Genomic DNA, 15,311 nt, shown 5'->3' with positions numbered 1-15,311 from the left:
TGCCCAATTGCTTTAATTTTATTTAATATTTTTGTGTCAATATTTACTAGGTATAATAATCTAAAGCTTTCTTACTCTGCTTGGTCTCCCCCTCATTCAGGTATAAAGACTATATTTGTGTCATAGAATGAATTTCAAAGGCTTTTTTCTTATACTACTTTTGCAAAGATTTTATGTAATGCTAGAATGAACTGTGCCTTGAATATTTGGGAGAATTGACTTGCAAACTTACCTTTACCTAGAGTTTTTGTTATCTTTAGAGTTTATTTATGACTTACTCAATTTTTTATTTCTGATAATAATTATTAAAATAATCTATTCTTTCATTTATCTGAATATTTTATACTTTAAAGTAGTCATTCATTTCATCTAAGTTAGCAATTTTGGGGCCATATATAATTAGGCAAAATAGTTTCTGATATTTTCCTTTATTTGAATTGTTGGGAATATTACTTTTTCATTTTTTAAAATGAACAATTTTATTTTCCTCTATCTTTAAAAAATCAGACTGAATTACTACTCATCTACTTGGTTGTTTTTCCAAAACAAAGAGCTCCTAGTTTTATTTATTATTTTGATAGGTTTTATTTTCAGTTTTTAATTTTATTAATCTCTCCAGTGGCTTCCAAAATTTCTACTTTGTTGTTCAGCTGGGAAATATTTGTTGCTTTTCTAGTTTATTTTATTTGCATATAAAATTCATTGATGCATTTTTATATCATTTGTTAATGGAAGCATTTAGAGAAAAAGTTCTTAACAGATCCATGAATTAAAAAAAATAATAATTGGGGGCAGCTAGGTGGCACAGTGGATATAGCACCGGCCCTGGAGTCAGGAGGACCTGAGTTCAAAACTGGCTTTAGACACTTAACATTTACTAGCCATGTGACCTTGGGTAAGTCATTTAACCCTAATTCCCCTGCCTTCTCCCCTGCAAAAAAAATTAATAATAATTGAAAACACTATTTCAATAGCATTGGTTTCTTTTGTAATCAAATTTATTTTCATTTTTTTTTTTTTTGCATTTAATAACATTATTCTGAGAAGATATCTATAGACTTCACCAGACTGGGAAAGGTATCCCTGGCATAAAAAAAGGTGAAAAACTTTTCATTTAGAGACATAAGTTTTCCCCTAAGGACTGCTTTAACTGAATCTCATAAGTTTTGGTATGCTGTTTCATTACTGTCATTTGCTTTGAAAAAATTTTTCATTTTTAATGAATTAATCTTTGATCTACAAATTCTTTAGGGCTAAGTTGGTCTCCAGTGAATTTTGTATTCTTTCTTTAAGGGTCTTTATTGAATTTAATTTTTACTATATTGAGTAAAAGATGTCCTTAGTGTTTACACATTTGTGAGAGGGTTTCTGATCCAATTCACGATCAATTTTCACAATGATGTTATGTGTAGGTAAGAAAAAAATATACACTCCTTTCTATTTCCATTCAATAATCATCAGAGATCTATTATTTCTAATTTGAAATGTAACTTGGTACTGGAATGATTCCTCTTCCTAAAATATAATTTTTATTATGTTGTTGCTCAACAACCTTTAATGGCTTCCCACTGCCTCTATCATCAACTTTGCAAGGCCTTCTTTAATCTAGCCAAACTCTATTAAATAAGCATATATCCAATAAACATCAAAGTATGCCTTGCAACATGCAATATGGTCAAGATAGTCTCCTAATGGAAGATTCTGGGGAAATGGAAGAGTAGATAAGAAAACTCCAAATTATCCAGATTTCATAATAAAATAGTGTATTAGGGCAAACATAAAGTGGTTAAAATAAACATGAATTAGGGCAGAATAGTGGTCCTCCTGTGACAATCTGGGAAGATCTGAAGAAAAATCCCAGGATGTCAAATGGTCAACTGACCAAAAAGAACTTATAGAAGAACTCGGAAAAGACTTTAAAACTCAAATGATAGAGACTGAGAAAAAAAAAATTTTTAATAAGAACAATCCAAGAAAAATGAGATCATGAAAAAAAAAGTCAACCAACTAGCAAAAGAAACTCAGAATCATAAGGAAGAAAATGACTCCTTGAAAATCAGAATTGGGCAAGGAGAAGTCAGCCAAGTTATAAGAGATCAAGAAATAATAAAACAAAATATAAAGAATGAACAAATAGAAGAGAATGTAATACATCTCATAAGAAAAACTACTCATCTGGAAAATAGATCAAGAAAACATAAGAATAATTGGGCTACCTGAAAGCTACGATAAAGAAAAGAATCTTAATACAAGAAATAATTTTTGAAGATCATCCTGAAGCATTAGAACAAGAGGGGAAAGTAGAAATAGAAAAAACTCCAACAAACACCACCTGAAAGAGACCCTATGAGGAAAACCTACAGGAATATTATAGTCAATTTCTGAAACCCCTAGCTCAAGGACAAAATATTATAAGAAACAAGAAAAAAACAATTTAAATATGGCAGTTTCACAATTATAATCACACAAGACCAAGCAGTGGGGACACTAAAACATGTCAAGGTCTTAGAATATTATATATCAAAGAGCAAAAGAACTGAGTTTGTGGCTGAAAATATTATACCCAGCAAAGTTAAGCATAATCCTGAATGAAAAAAAAAAAGGACATTAAATAAATTCTTAGACTTTCAGGATTTTGTTTAAAAAAATAATAAAACCTGAACTTAATAAAAAATTTGATATACAAGAGTCAAGAGAAATATAAACTACAAACCAAAGACTAATTATAAGGGACACAATAAGGGCAGACTGTTATGTCTAAGGCTGTTTTAGTACATGCGTAATCCAAAAGAAAGACTGGAGTAGACCTAAGTATGATATGATAAGAGTAAAACCATTCCGAAACAAGTAAAAAGAGGAGATCTCTTATAAAAATGAGGAGCAAGAGGAAGAACCAACACAGAGGGATTAGATGAGGGAGAAGGCTGGTAGTTCTGGGACTCTACTTCCACTGGGAATGGGTTGAAGAAGGAATAATACATATATATCTAGAAGGGTAGGAAAGTCTTCTAAATTCAGAAAGAAATAAAAGACTAAAGAGATAAGGAGGGGAAAGAGGATAAGAGAGGGTTTTTTGAGGAGAGGGTAAGGGAACAGGGTAAAGGGGGTTATAGAAGGGTGTTTAGATTAATGGGAATGGGAGGACAAGGGTGGGATACATGGAGAAAAAGTAGATAAAATAATAGGAGGGCAAGGTAGCGGGTAGAAGTAAAGTAGAAGAGTCAGAAGGGGTAGGAAATCAGAGATACACACAAATATAAAATAAAGATCAGGAGAAGAATTTGTTAGGGAAGAAGAAGTAGGGGTGGTAATCATGATCTCAGACAAAATTAAGGCTAACATAGATTAAGTCAAAAGAAAAAACAGTAAAACACACTGTGTCAGTCATATTCATGAATGTTGTTTTGGACTATTTAAAATAACTAGACAGTCTTAAGGATGGAATGTTGCTGTGGTGTAGGAAATGAGTTGGTAGACTGAAAAAATATGTAAAGACTTGGATTTATGAAGGAAGAGGTTATCCACCCTCAGAGAAACAGAGAACAAATAAGTTAGTACAGTATTACATAGATGCATGTGAATGTATATGTCTATATATGAGTATTATTATAGATATCTAAGTATATGTATGTGTATGAAAGTGAATGTGTATAATACATATCTTTGTGTGAATATATGAATATATGTATGTGCATATATGTGTGTATATATGAATACTATAATATGAATATATCTGCACTTAATTGTAGGCTTCTTTAGCAGGATGGGGAGGGGCAGGAGGCAGGGGACAGACAAAGGTGGGGTGGGGGAACAAAGTAAAAAGTGCATCCCAGAGAGAAAAAGGAAAACTTAACAAGGAAGCAAAGAAAAGATGAATAGCTCTGAACACAATGTGTAGAATTTATTATATAGGCTTTCTTGGAAATTTATTGCTGTATATTTTGAATCCTCTTTTATGTTCCCCTGTGCACATGGCAATGCTTTTTTCCCCCCACTTTTCTTATTTTGTATTTAAATTTCAATATTTAAGTTTATAATATGTTCCTTTTTCTTTTCTTTTTTTTAAAGCAATTGGGGTTAAGTAACTTGCTCAAGGTTACATGGCCAGTTATTTTGTGTGGGTGTTAAGTATCTGAGGCCAGAACTGTTCCCAGGTCTCCCAACTCTGGGGCCAGCGCTCTTACTCACTGAGTCACCTGCCCACCCCTCCTTTTTCTTTTCTTATTGTGTATTTAAGCTTTTGTATTTAAGCTCAAAATTTAAAAATAGGTAAACAATTAAAAAAATAGTCACTTAACTGTCTCCCAACTGTACCCTGTTCATTCCTACCTACTTGGATGTAATAAAAATAATAATGATAATAATAAATTACGAAAGCAACTAGAACTTATAATGTACTTTAAAGTTTACAAAATACTCTACAAGTTTCATCACATTTGATTCTCCCATTCTACAACATATGTTCAAAAAATGCTAATTATATCATAAGGGATAAGTACTGAACCTGTGATTTCACTGGTATAAGGAACTCCAAGGTGAGGAAATCCATTCTCTCAATGTAGTTTAATGCATTATTTGTAACCTATGTTCTTAGAAAGTTGCCTACAACACTGAGAGGCTGTGTCTTGCCCAAGGCGATCCAGCCAGAATGTGTCAGAGGCAAGATCTGAGAATAAGTCTTCCTGGCTTTGAAGCCATCTTTTTATCTTTAAACCACAGTACATTTCCATTTGTTCGCATTAAATTTAGCACTTCATTTTATATGACCTCATTATTCCCTAGTACTATTATTTGTGTAAATCTTATCTCCCTAACAAGGTAACAAACTGCTTGCTTAGTGGTAGAGACCATCATAAAATATTATATAACTCAGCATCAAGCACCTGTTTATCTATGAAGCATTCAAAAAATATCCATTGAGCTGAAGCATTTCAGGACTTATGTATTTTTCTATTGAATAACTTGTTCAACTGATTCCAAGTTATTTCAAATATCATCTCTTCACTTTTTCAGCTTAGCTGTTATATATATATTTGTCAAAAAGAAGAAATGTCTTTAAAATAATTGTATGTGGGCGGAAGAGGGAATTAAAGACTTTGTACAGAGCACCAAAGGTTCTAATAGTTGCCAGTGTCTGGAAAATATTAAGAGCTTAATAAATGTTTGTTGCCTTATACTACTTACAAACTGCATCATTATGACATTTCAGAATAACTAACAGGAGAAAGGGAAGTGTTTAGAAGGATATAAGTGAGAATTGAGAGTATACTTTAAATATCAGATTAAGTAGTAGAACCTAGTTCATACAATAAAAATAAATTATAATAAAGGTTAAATTATCTCTATCTTATAAATTAATACTATAGTTTCAATTAAACTAACTAATCAAGATAACATGAATGCATTCCACATGAGATTATATTGATTCCTAAGAGCTTTCAAATGCCAGAAAACAATAATATAGGAGAAAATTCATGAAACAAAAATAACTCCTCTGAAAAAATCAATCGACAAACAATGTATACACATACCCCATACTATAAATGGAACAAATTAATTTACTAGAAGAGGCATACTTTGAAATTTCCTCTTTTAAGTGAACCTGCTCTAAGCAATTCACTTCTAGAAAACAAGAGGGAAACACAAGCATCATTGCAAAACTGAAAAACTTCAAAATAATTATTATTTTGTATAATTTCAATAGATGTTTTGACCACAAATTTACCAGAAGAGTAAATTTTATTTTATTTTATTTTAGAGGCATCAAAAGCATCTTGAGGGGGCAGCTAGGTGGCGCAGTGAGTAAAGTGCTGGCCCAGGAATCAAGAGGACCCGAGTTTGGTTCCGGCCTCAGACACTTAACACCCACACACAAAAAAAAACTAGCCATATAACCTTGGGCAAGTTACTTAACCCCAACTGCCCTCCAATAGGCAAAAAAAAAAAAAGCATCTTGAATATGTATATAAAATTGCTAATGATTACACCCTTATATTTTGTTTTAACTCATGAATCAAATTTATTTTATTCACAAGGCATTACACAATCTCCTCAGTCATATAGCTCTCGCTTCTCTGAACCATAACTACATTTCCATTTGTTCATATTAAATTTAGCACTTCATTTTATATGACCTCATTATTTCCTAGTATTATTATTTGTGTAAGTCTTATCTCCCTAAAAAGGTAACAAACTACTTGCTTCGTGGTAGAGACCATCATAAAATATTACATACCTCAGCAGCAAGCTAAAGTATATTATTACAGGTTCATATTATAGTTATTTACATGTCACGATCCCTTTATATTTCTATCTCTCCACAGTGCCTAGAAAACTGTCTTGTATATAGTACGCATTTAATCAATATTTGTTGAATACTGGCAGTCATCTTGACTGAATAACATTATTAATGTTGACAAATAGTGAAATGAATTGGGGGAAAAATAAGATTTCTCAAAGAGAAGTACCATAAATTTGTACTTGAAGTATTTATTTAAATGTATGGAACTACATTAATGGAATTCAAAAAGGTTTTATAACTATTTATAATACCTATATATCATTGCATTGAAGTCATTCAGCACATGTAATAATGACAGGGATGAAGTTTGCCTTCTCATCATATTCAAAAAGGAGTATCCTAAAATAAGGGAAATGTTTGCCCTACCTAAGAGTGATGGGTAATTTTCTTTAGAGTTCAAATTTAGCATTATTCAGTGAATTTGCATTCACTGAAACAAAGAATCTAAGAGTTGGAAGGGACCTCAGAGAGGCCTTCTAGTACAAACCATGTGAACAGGAATCCTGTCTAAAATATACCTAGCAATTTTGAATTCAGCCTTTGCTTAACAGAAATTTTAATATTAAACAGATAGCTTTAATCATTAGAAACTTTTTTAATATAAGAGGTAGTGTGGTATAATGGATAGAGAGCCAACTTCACAGCCAGAAAGCCCTGGATTCAAGAGCTACTTCTAACATATATTAGCTGTGATTCTAGTTAAACCCACTAATGCATTGGGAATTCTTTAAGGTCTATAAGTTGCAGAGAAAGTGCTCACTATCTTTATCATCTAAAAATTCCAGATAACATGGAAATAACAATCCCAGTCCCTATTTCTATCCCCTTTATTATATTAAACATATGTTTGTCTATTTGGATTCATTGCTCCTAATTTTGCCCTCTGGAGCCACAAAGTCACAAAGAACAAGAACAGTCTCTTTCTACAGAACTTTTCTTCAAATACAGTTAACATGGTTTCCATAAGCATTCTTTTCTCCAACTCCTTCAGACTCATGGTATGGACTCAAGGTCCTTCACTGTGCTTGTTACCCCCAACTATATGATCTCCAACTTGAAAAAACATTCTTCCTAAAATGCTGTAGCCAGAAGAGAGCACAATATTCCAGGTATGGCCTGACCAGGGCACAGTTCTCAAAAGGATTGACACCTGTTACTTCCCTAGGCCTGGATGCTATGCCATCTTAATGAATATTATAATAATTTTAGCTTTTTTACTACCACAAGATGACTATATGAAACGTGCAGTCTACTTAAAACATCTGCAGCAGAGTTCATGTATCCCTGGATAGGAAAAAAAAATTACATATTTATTTCAATATAATTGGTTTCCATTCTAATGTTTGTTTTTAGTTTATGCCCTTAAAAACCTTATTCTGGGGAGCAGTGCCAAGATGGCAGAAAGGAAGCAAAACTTTTCTAAGCCTCTCCATTAATTCCACCACTAAACTTTTAAAAAGTGAATCTCAATGGATTTTAGAGTGACAGAAGCCATTGGAAGATGCAGCATCGCAGATTCCCAGCCCAAGAAAGTGTACACATAAGTCTGGGGAGGGAGAGCACAGACCAGGAGGGGGCTGCACCAGTGCAGACCAGAGAGCAGAATACAGCAGAGTGATAAGGAGCCCCAGCCAGCAGACTCACCCACGCCAACGGCGATTCACAGCCATCTCACTGCAGGATGGAGGAGAGGTTTGGTCTGGGTAAGAGAATGTGCATGGCCTGCAGCAGCAACAACAGCTTCTCCTGGGGCTATCAGTCCACAGCCTGGACATTTAAAAATCACCTACCTGAACTTCCAGCAGCCAAGATGTCAGAGTAAACCCTAGCTGCTCTGATTCCCCATCCCTGACCCAGAAAACCCAGGGAAAAATGTCCCACCCAGACTAAAATTCTGAACTAGTGTAAACAGCCTCAGGCTTGGGAGTCATTGAGGAAGGGTGTAAGTGAAGCAGTACTAAATCTGAAGTGAAGGGCAGGAGGTGTCCCAACAAGCCCCACCTCAGCGGACCAGCAGAAGCTCCTGAAGCCTAAGGAGGTAGAGCCAGCAAGCACTAGTAACACAAGCCCAGGTGTGCCTTAGCACCACCAGGGGAATCTGCAGACACAAGTGCTGCTGGCCTCCAGGTGCTGAGCCTGCCTGAGCTGTAGCCCAGAGGCACAAAGGTGGAAACCTGAAGTGGCCAGACTACCCTGTCCTCACAGGTTACTCTGTGGGCCTCAGGGTAACCCAGGGGGATCAATGAGAGTCCTGGCCTTGGCCTCAGTCTAGACACCAGAGGCTAGAGCACACAAAGTTAATAACCAAACCCCTACCTCCCAGCCTGAGAAGTGCAGTATATCTGTACCCCAGAAGCAGATATCCACTCTAAAAATTCAGGACATAGGCAAACACAATGGACAAAAAGGAATCTGTGAAATCAAGATGGATAAGATCCTATTATAGAGAGCAAGAACAACCAAATTCAGAGGACAATATAGACTCTATACTCACACTTGAGACCACAGAAGGAAATATGAACTGGTCTCAAACCCAAAAAGCATTCTTGGAGGAGCACAAGAAAGATTTTAAAAGCCAAATTAGAGAGGTAGAAAATAAATTTAAATCTACAGTAACCAAATTGGAAAAACAAATCTCAATGAAGAAAACAAATCCTTAAAAAGTAAGATTGGTGAACTCAGAAGGGAGATTCAAAATCTAACTGGAGAAAATACCTCCCTAAAAATGAAAACTGAACATATGGGAAAGGAGATTCAAAAACCAACTGTAATGGGAATGCAAATTTGGAAGATCTTCCCTGCCTCTAGGTTAAAGTGCACCTGAAGCCTGGGGTGGGAGGCTTGTTTTTCAGTAGATACTTTTTGATTGGCCAGTGGGTCAATAAGGTTGTTACATTCTCTGAGCCAGGAGAAGGCTATATAAGCCCTGATGTGAGGCTTTGTTTTGGGGGCTCACTTTGAGAAGTGTTCTGTGATTTGATCTGTACTCTGAAAAGCCGTTGTCCAGAGCCCCCCCGGCTTTGAAAAACCCAGATGTTGACTGGGTATGGATGTAATAGTTGGACAGTTTGGAAATCTGTCTACTTGATCTGTTTCTGTCTTGATGATTCTGCCTGTATGCTTTGAAGTTCAGGGTGCTGACCTTTTTCCCCTGAACAAGGTAAACGATATATGTCTGACTGATTAAAGTAAGCTGGTTAACCGATTTTGAGTTGCTTTCCTTTATCAAAGCAGATCCAAGAACCTGTATGGCAGCAAACCCTGAGGACGCGCTTGGGGTGCTTGCTGCTACACCAACCAAGGAAAATAATTTGCTAAAAATTAGAATCAGCCAAAATGAAGCTAAGGACTCTATGATGCATCAAGGGCCAGTCAAACAAAACATAAAAATTGAAAAATCAGAAGAAAGTGTAAAATATCTCACTGGAAAAACAACTGACTTGGAGAACAGAACCAGGAGAGATAACCTAAGAATTAGTGGTCTACCAGAAAGCAATGATGAAAAAAGCAGCCTGGACAACATCCTCCAAGAGACTGTCAAAGAAAACTGTCCTGAGGTCCTAGAATTAGAGGGTAAAATAGTTATTTAAAGAATTGAAAATTCCAAGAAATATAGTAGACAATTCCAGAATTACAAGGTCAAGGAGAAAATACTGCAAGCAGTCAGAAAGAAACAATTCAAATATTGTGGAACTACAATCAGGATTACACAGGACATAGCAGCTTCTACATTTAAAGACTGGAGGGATGGGAGTTTGATATTTCATAAGGCAAAAGAGCAGAGACTGCAACAAAGGATCAACTACCTGACAAAACTGAACATAATCTTTCAGGCAAGAAGATGGTCATTTAATGAAATAAGGGACTACCAAACTCTCTTGATAAAAAAGCCATAGCTCAATGGAAAATTCAGTCTCCAATTACAAGACTCAAGAAAGGCATAAAAAGGAAAACATACACTCACACACATGCACACACACACATGCACACACACGCACATAACTTGGCATTCAAAAAGAACAAACTGTTTACATCCCTATATGAGAAGCGGATGCCTGTCAGCATTGAAATTTATATAAATATTATGACATTTAAAAGGGATATACATAGAGGGTGTGGGTATAAATGAACTAATCTAATGATTAAAAACCTCATTAAGTGGTACAAAGAGACTGTAATGGGAGAAAAAGAAAGGATAGGCAGAAAGAGGTAAACTATGGCACACAAAGAGGCATAAAAACATACTACAGTAGAGGGGAAGGAAGGAGGAAGATGAATGTCATATTAACTTTATTCTCATTAGTTCTGGTTCAAAGAGGGATCAACATAATCAGTTAAGTTTAGGATTCTAACGAGAATAGACACAAAAATTCATTATAACAGAGGGAAAAGAGGGAGGGAGAGGAATACTGCATGACATTTACTCTCATCAGTCTGGGTTCAAGGAGGAAATAACATAATCCATTAAGTATAAAAATCCATTGTGTGCTACAAGCAGTAGGAGGCATAAGGGTGGGTTAAACGGTAGGGGAGGGAGTTAGAAGGGAGGGAAATAGTAAGGGGAGAGGGTAGGTAAAAGGGGGGAGGAACAGGGAGGGAATACTGAGGGAGGCTGTGGTTGAAAGGAAAACTATTAAGGAGGGGGAAGGAAGAAGGAAGAAACAAAAACATAAGCAAGGGAGGGAATAGGATGGAGGGAAAGACACAGATAGTAATGATAACTGTGAATATGAATGGGATGAACTCTCCCATAAAACGGAGGCCAATAGCAGAATGGATTAAAAAACCACAATCCTACAATACATTGTCTATAAGAAACACATTTGATACAACGGGATACGCACAGGGCAAAGGTAAAAAGCTGGAGTAGAATATATTATGCTTCAGCTAAAGTAAAAAAAGCAGGGGTAGCAATCCTTATCTCAGATAAAGCAAATGCAAAAATTGACCTAATTAAAAGAGATAAGGAAGGAAACTATATCCTGTTAAAAGGCACCATCGAGAATGAAGCAATATCATTACTTAACATATATGCACCAAGTGGTATAGCATCCAAATTCCTAGAGGAGAAGATAAAGGAATTAGAGGAAGAAATAGATAGCAAACCTATACTAATGGGAGACCTTAATCCCCCCCTCTCTGAAACTTGATAAATCTAACCTCAAAATAAACAAGAAAGAAGTTAAGGAGGTGAACAGGATTTTAGAGAGGATAGGTATGATAGATCTCTGGAGAAAACTGAATGGGGATAAAAAGGAATATACTTTCTTCTCAGCCGTTCATGGCATATACTCAAAAACTGACCACATTCTAGGGTATAAAAACCTCACAATTCTATGCAGTAAGGCAGAAATATGATCATGATGCAATAAAAATTATATGCAATAAAGGGCCATGGAAAGACAGACTAAAAATTAATTGGAAATTAAACAATTTAATCCTAAAGAATGAGTGGGTCAAACAAAAAATTATAGAAACAATCAGTAATTTCATTAAAGAGAATGATAATGATGAGACAACATAACAAAATTTGTGGGATGTATTACAGGCAATTCTTAGGGGAAGTTTTATATCCCTGAGTGCATACATGATTAAATTAGAGAAAAGGGAGGTCAACGAATTGGGCATACAATTGAAAACCCTAGAGAAAGAACAAATTCAAAATCCCCAATTAAATACTAAATCAGAAATGTTGAAAACCAAAGGAGAGATAAAACTAAGGGCTGGTTTTATGAAAAAACCAACAAAATTGATAGACCCTTAGTCAAAATGATCAAAAAAATAAGAAAGAAGAAAAGCAAATTATGAGTATCAAAAATAAAAAGGGTGAATCTACCACCAATGAAGAGGAAATCAAAACAATAATTAGGAATTATTTTTCCCAATTGTATGCACATAAATTTGACAATCTTAGGGAAATGGATGAATATTTAGAAACATAAAAATTGCCCAGATTAACTGAAGAGGAAGTAAATTATTTAAATAATCCCATCTCAGAAAAAGAAATTGAACAAGCCATCAGTCACCTCCCTAGGAAAAAATCTCCAGGGCCAGATGGATTCACTAGTGAATTCTACCAAACATTTAAAGAACAGTTGATTCCAATACTCTACAAATTATTTGGGAAAATTAGTGAAGGAGTCATACCAAATTCTTTTTATGAAACAAATATGGTACTGATACCTAAATCAGGAAGAGATAAAACAGAGAAAGAAAATTATAGACCAATCTCCCTCATGAATATAGATGCAAAAATTCTAAATAAAATACTAGCCAAAAGACTACAGCAACTTATCTCAAGAATAATACACTTTGATCAGGTAGGATTTATTCCAGGAATGCAAGGATGGTTTAATATTAGGAAAACCATTAGTATAATCGATCATACCAACAATAAAAGTAGCAGAAAACACACAATTATCTCAATAGATTCAGAAAAGGCTTTTGACAAAATACAACATCCATTTCTATTACAAACATTAGAAAGTATAGGAATAAATGGAGCCTTCCTTAAAATAATAGGTGGCATCTATTTAAAGTCATCAGCAAGGATTATATGTAATGGGGAGAAGCTAGAAGCATTTCCCATGAGATCAGGGGTGAAACAAGGGTTTCTACTATCACCCCTCTTATTCAATCTGGTACTAAATATGTTAGCAGTAGCAATTAGAGAAGAAAAAAAATCAAAGGAATCAAATTAGGCAAAGAAGAGACCAAGCTATCACTCTTTGCAGATGATATGATGATATACTTAGAGAATCCTAGAGAATCAAGTAAAAAACTACTTGAGATGAAAAATAAATTTGGCAAAGTTGCAGGATATAAAATAAACCCACATAAATACTCAGCATTCCTATATATTTCCAATGAAATTCAACAGCAAGAGATAGAAAGAGAAATCCCATTTAAAGTTACCGTAGACATTATAAAATATTTGGGAATCTACCTGCAAAACAAACCCAGGACCTATATGATCAGAACTACAAAAAATTTTTCACACAAATAAAGTAAGATCTAACTAATTGGAAAAATATCAATTGCTCCCGGCTGGGTCGAGCTAATATAATAAAAATGACAATTTTACCCAAATTAAATTATATATTTAGTACCATAGCAATTAATTTACCAAAAAAATACTTTATAGAATTAGAAAAAATAGTAACAAAATTCATTTGTAAGAATAAACGGTCCAGAATATCAAGGGAATTAATGAAAAGAAATGCTAGGGAAGGTAGACTAGCTATACCAGATTTCAATCTGTATTATACAGCAGCAGTCATCAAAACTACTTGGTACTGGCTGAGGAATAGAGGAGTGGATCAATGGAATAGATTAATCACATGAGATTCAGAAGTCAATGACTATAGTAATCTATTGTTTGATAAACCCCAAGACCCTGGTTTTGGGGATGAGAACTCACTATTTGACAAAAACTGCTGGAAGAACTGGAATATAGTATGGCAGAAACTGGGCATAGACCATTATCTAACACCATAAGCCAAAATCAAGTCTAAATGGGTGCATGATATAGGTATAAAGGTTGATACTGTAAGCAGTCTCGGAAAACAAGGAATAGTTTACCTGTCAGACTTGTGGAGAGGGAAAGACTTTATGACTAAACAATTAGAGAACATTATAAAATGTAAAATGGATAATTTTGACTACATGAAATTGAAAAGCTCTATACAAACAAAGCCAATGTAACCAAGATTAAGAGGGAGGTGGGAAATTGGGAAAGAATTGTTACAACCTATGTCTCTGACAAAGGACTCATTTCTAAAATATACAGAGAATTGAGTCAAATTTATAAGAATACAAGTCATTCCCCAATTTATGCATGGTCAAAGGATATGAACAGGCAATTTTCAGAGAAAGTAATTAAAGATATCTATAAGCACAGGAAGAAATGCTCTAAATCACTATTGATTAGAGAAATGCAAATCAAAACAACTCTGTGGTACCACATCTCACCAGTCAGATTGGCTAAGATGACAAAACAGGAAAATGACAAATGCTGGAGAGGATGTGGGCAAATTGGAACACTAATGAATTGCTGGTGGAGTTGTGAACTGATCCAGCCTTTCTGGAGAACAATTTGGAATTATGCCCAAAGGGCTATAAATACTTTGATATCATTTGACCCAGCAATACCACTCCTAGGGTTATATCCCAAAGAAATCATAGAAGTGCGAGGAAGACCCATATATACAAAAATGTTTATAGAAGCTTTTTTTGTGGTGGTAAAGAATTGGAAATTAAGGGGGTACCCATCAATTGGGGAATGGCTGAACGAGTTGTGATATATGCATGTTATGGAACACTACTGTGCTATAAGAAACGAGAAGCAGATGATCTTCATATTTACCTGGAAAGGCTTATGCAAACTGATGCTGAATGAGAAGAGTAGAACCAGGAGAAATTTGTTCACAATTACAGACACAACATATGTGCGATGACCAACTGTGATAGTAATGGCAATTAAAGATTCCCCTGTATTGGCTTGGTTTTCAAATTGATTGTATTAAAACCCAGAGTTTGTTAATCCCACCTGTGGGATGGGCTTGTTGATGTGAAAAGAAAGTCCTGAAGTGGGAGGAGCTGGTGATGTAGATTTGGAGAGACAAGAGAGAGGCGGAAGTTCTTTTTGGAAGCAGCACCTCGTGGAGAGAGAGAGACTAAGAGATTGCTGGTGGCCGCTTTGAATTGCCCTGGACTTTTGAGACCTGCCCCCTGAGCTGCCAAGGACTGAGGAGACATGGCTGTTTTGCTGGTACTTTGTCTGTCTGTTTTGATGTTATTTTGCCAGATTTGTCCACTGGTGAAAGACTGTCCTGTTGAAGAAGTCCTGGAACCTGGCATTTGGTTAAGAAGGCCTGAGACTGTCCTGCAGACAGAGAGTGAATACTGTCCACTGGTGAGGGACAGTACTGAGAGTGAATACTGTCCACTGGTGAGGGACAGTACTGTTGTTGCAGGGGTCTGGAGACTGTCCGGCAGACAGAATGAATAC

General features: G+C 35.4%; 1 protein-coding gene across 18 annotated transcripts in view; it reads right to left on the bottom strand.

Annotated features, from left to right (window-relative positions):
* MIPOL1 (mirror-image polydactyly 1) overlaps positions 1-15,311 on the bottom strand; it is a 567,089-nt gene that overhangs the window by 344,378 nt on the left and 207,400 nt on the right. For 17 of the 18 annotated variants that reach the window (XM_069082287.1, XM_069082288.1, XM_069082277.1 and 14 more), the window contains one exon: positions 7,559-7,585. The exons of the other annotated variant lie outside the window; for it this stretch is intronic. In XM_069082287.1, the coding sequence (XP_068938388.1) occupies positions 7,559-7,585 (27 nt within the window). The remainder of the gene's footprint in view (positions 1-7,558; positions 7,586-15,311) is intronic. 18 annotated transcript variants of the gene reach the window in all.

Source organism: Petaurus breviceps, unplaced genomic scaffold (assembly GCF_028583685.1).
Source record: "Petaurus breviceps papuanus isolate PSGF00001 unplaced genomic scaffold, PetGlider_PUasm1.0 164, whole genome shotgun sequence".
Lineage (NCBI taxonomy): Eukaryota > Metazoa > Chordata > Mammalia > Diprotodontia > Petauridae > Petaurus > Petaurus breviceps.
The sequence above is the reverse complement of the archived record's forward strand: the minus strand, read 5'-3'. Positions and strand labels throughout refer to the sequence as shown.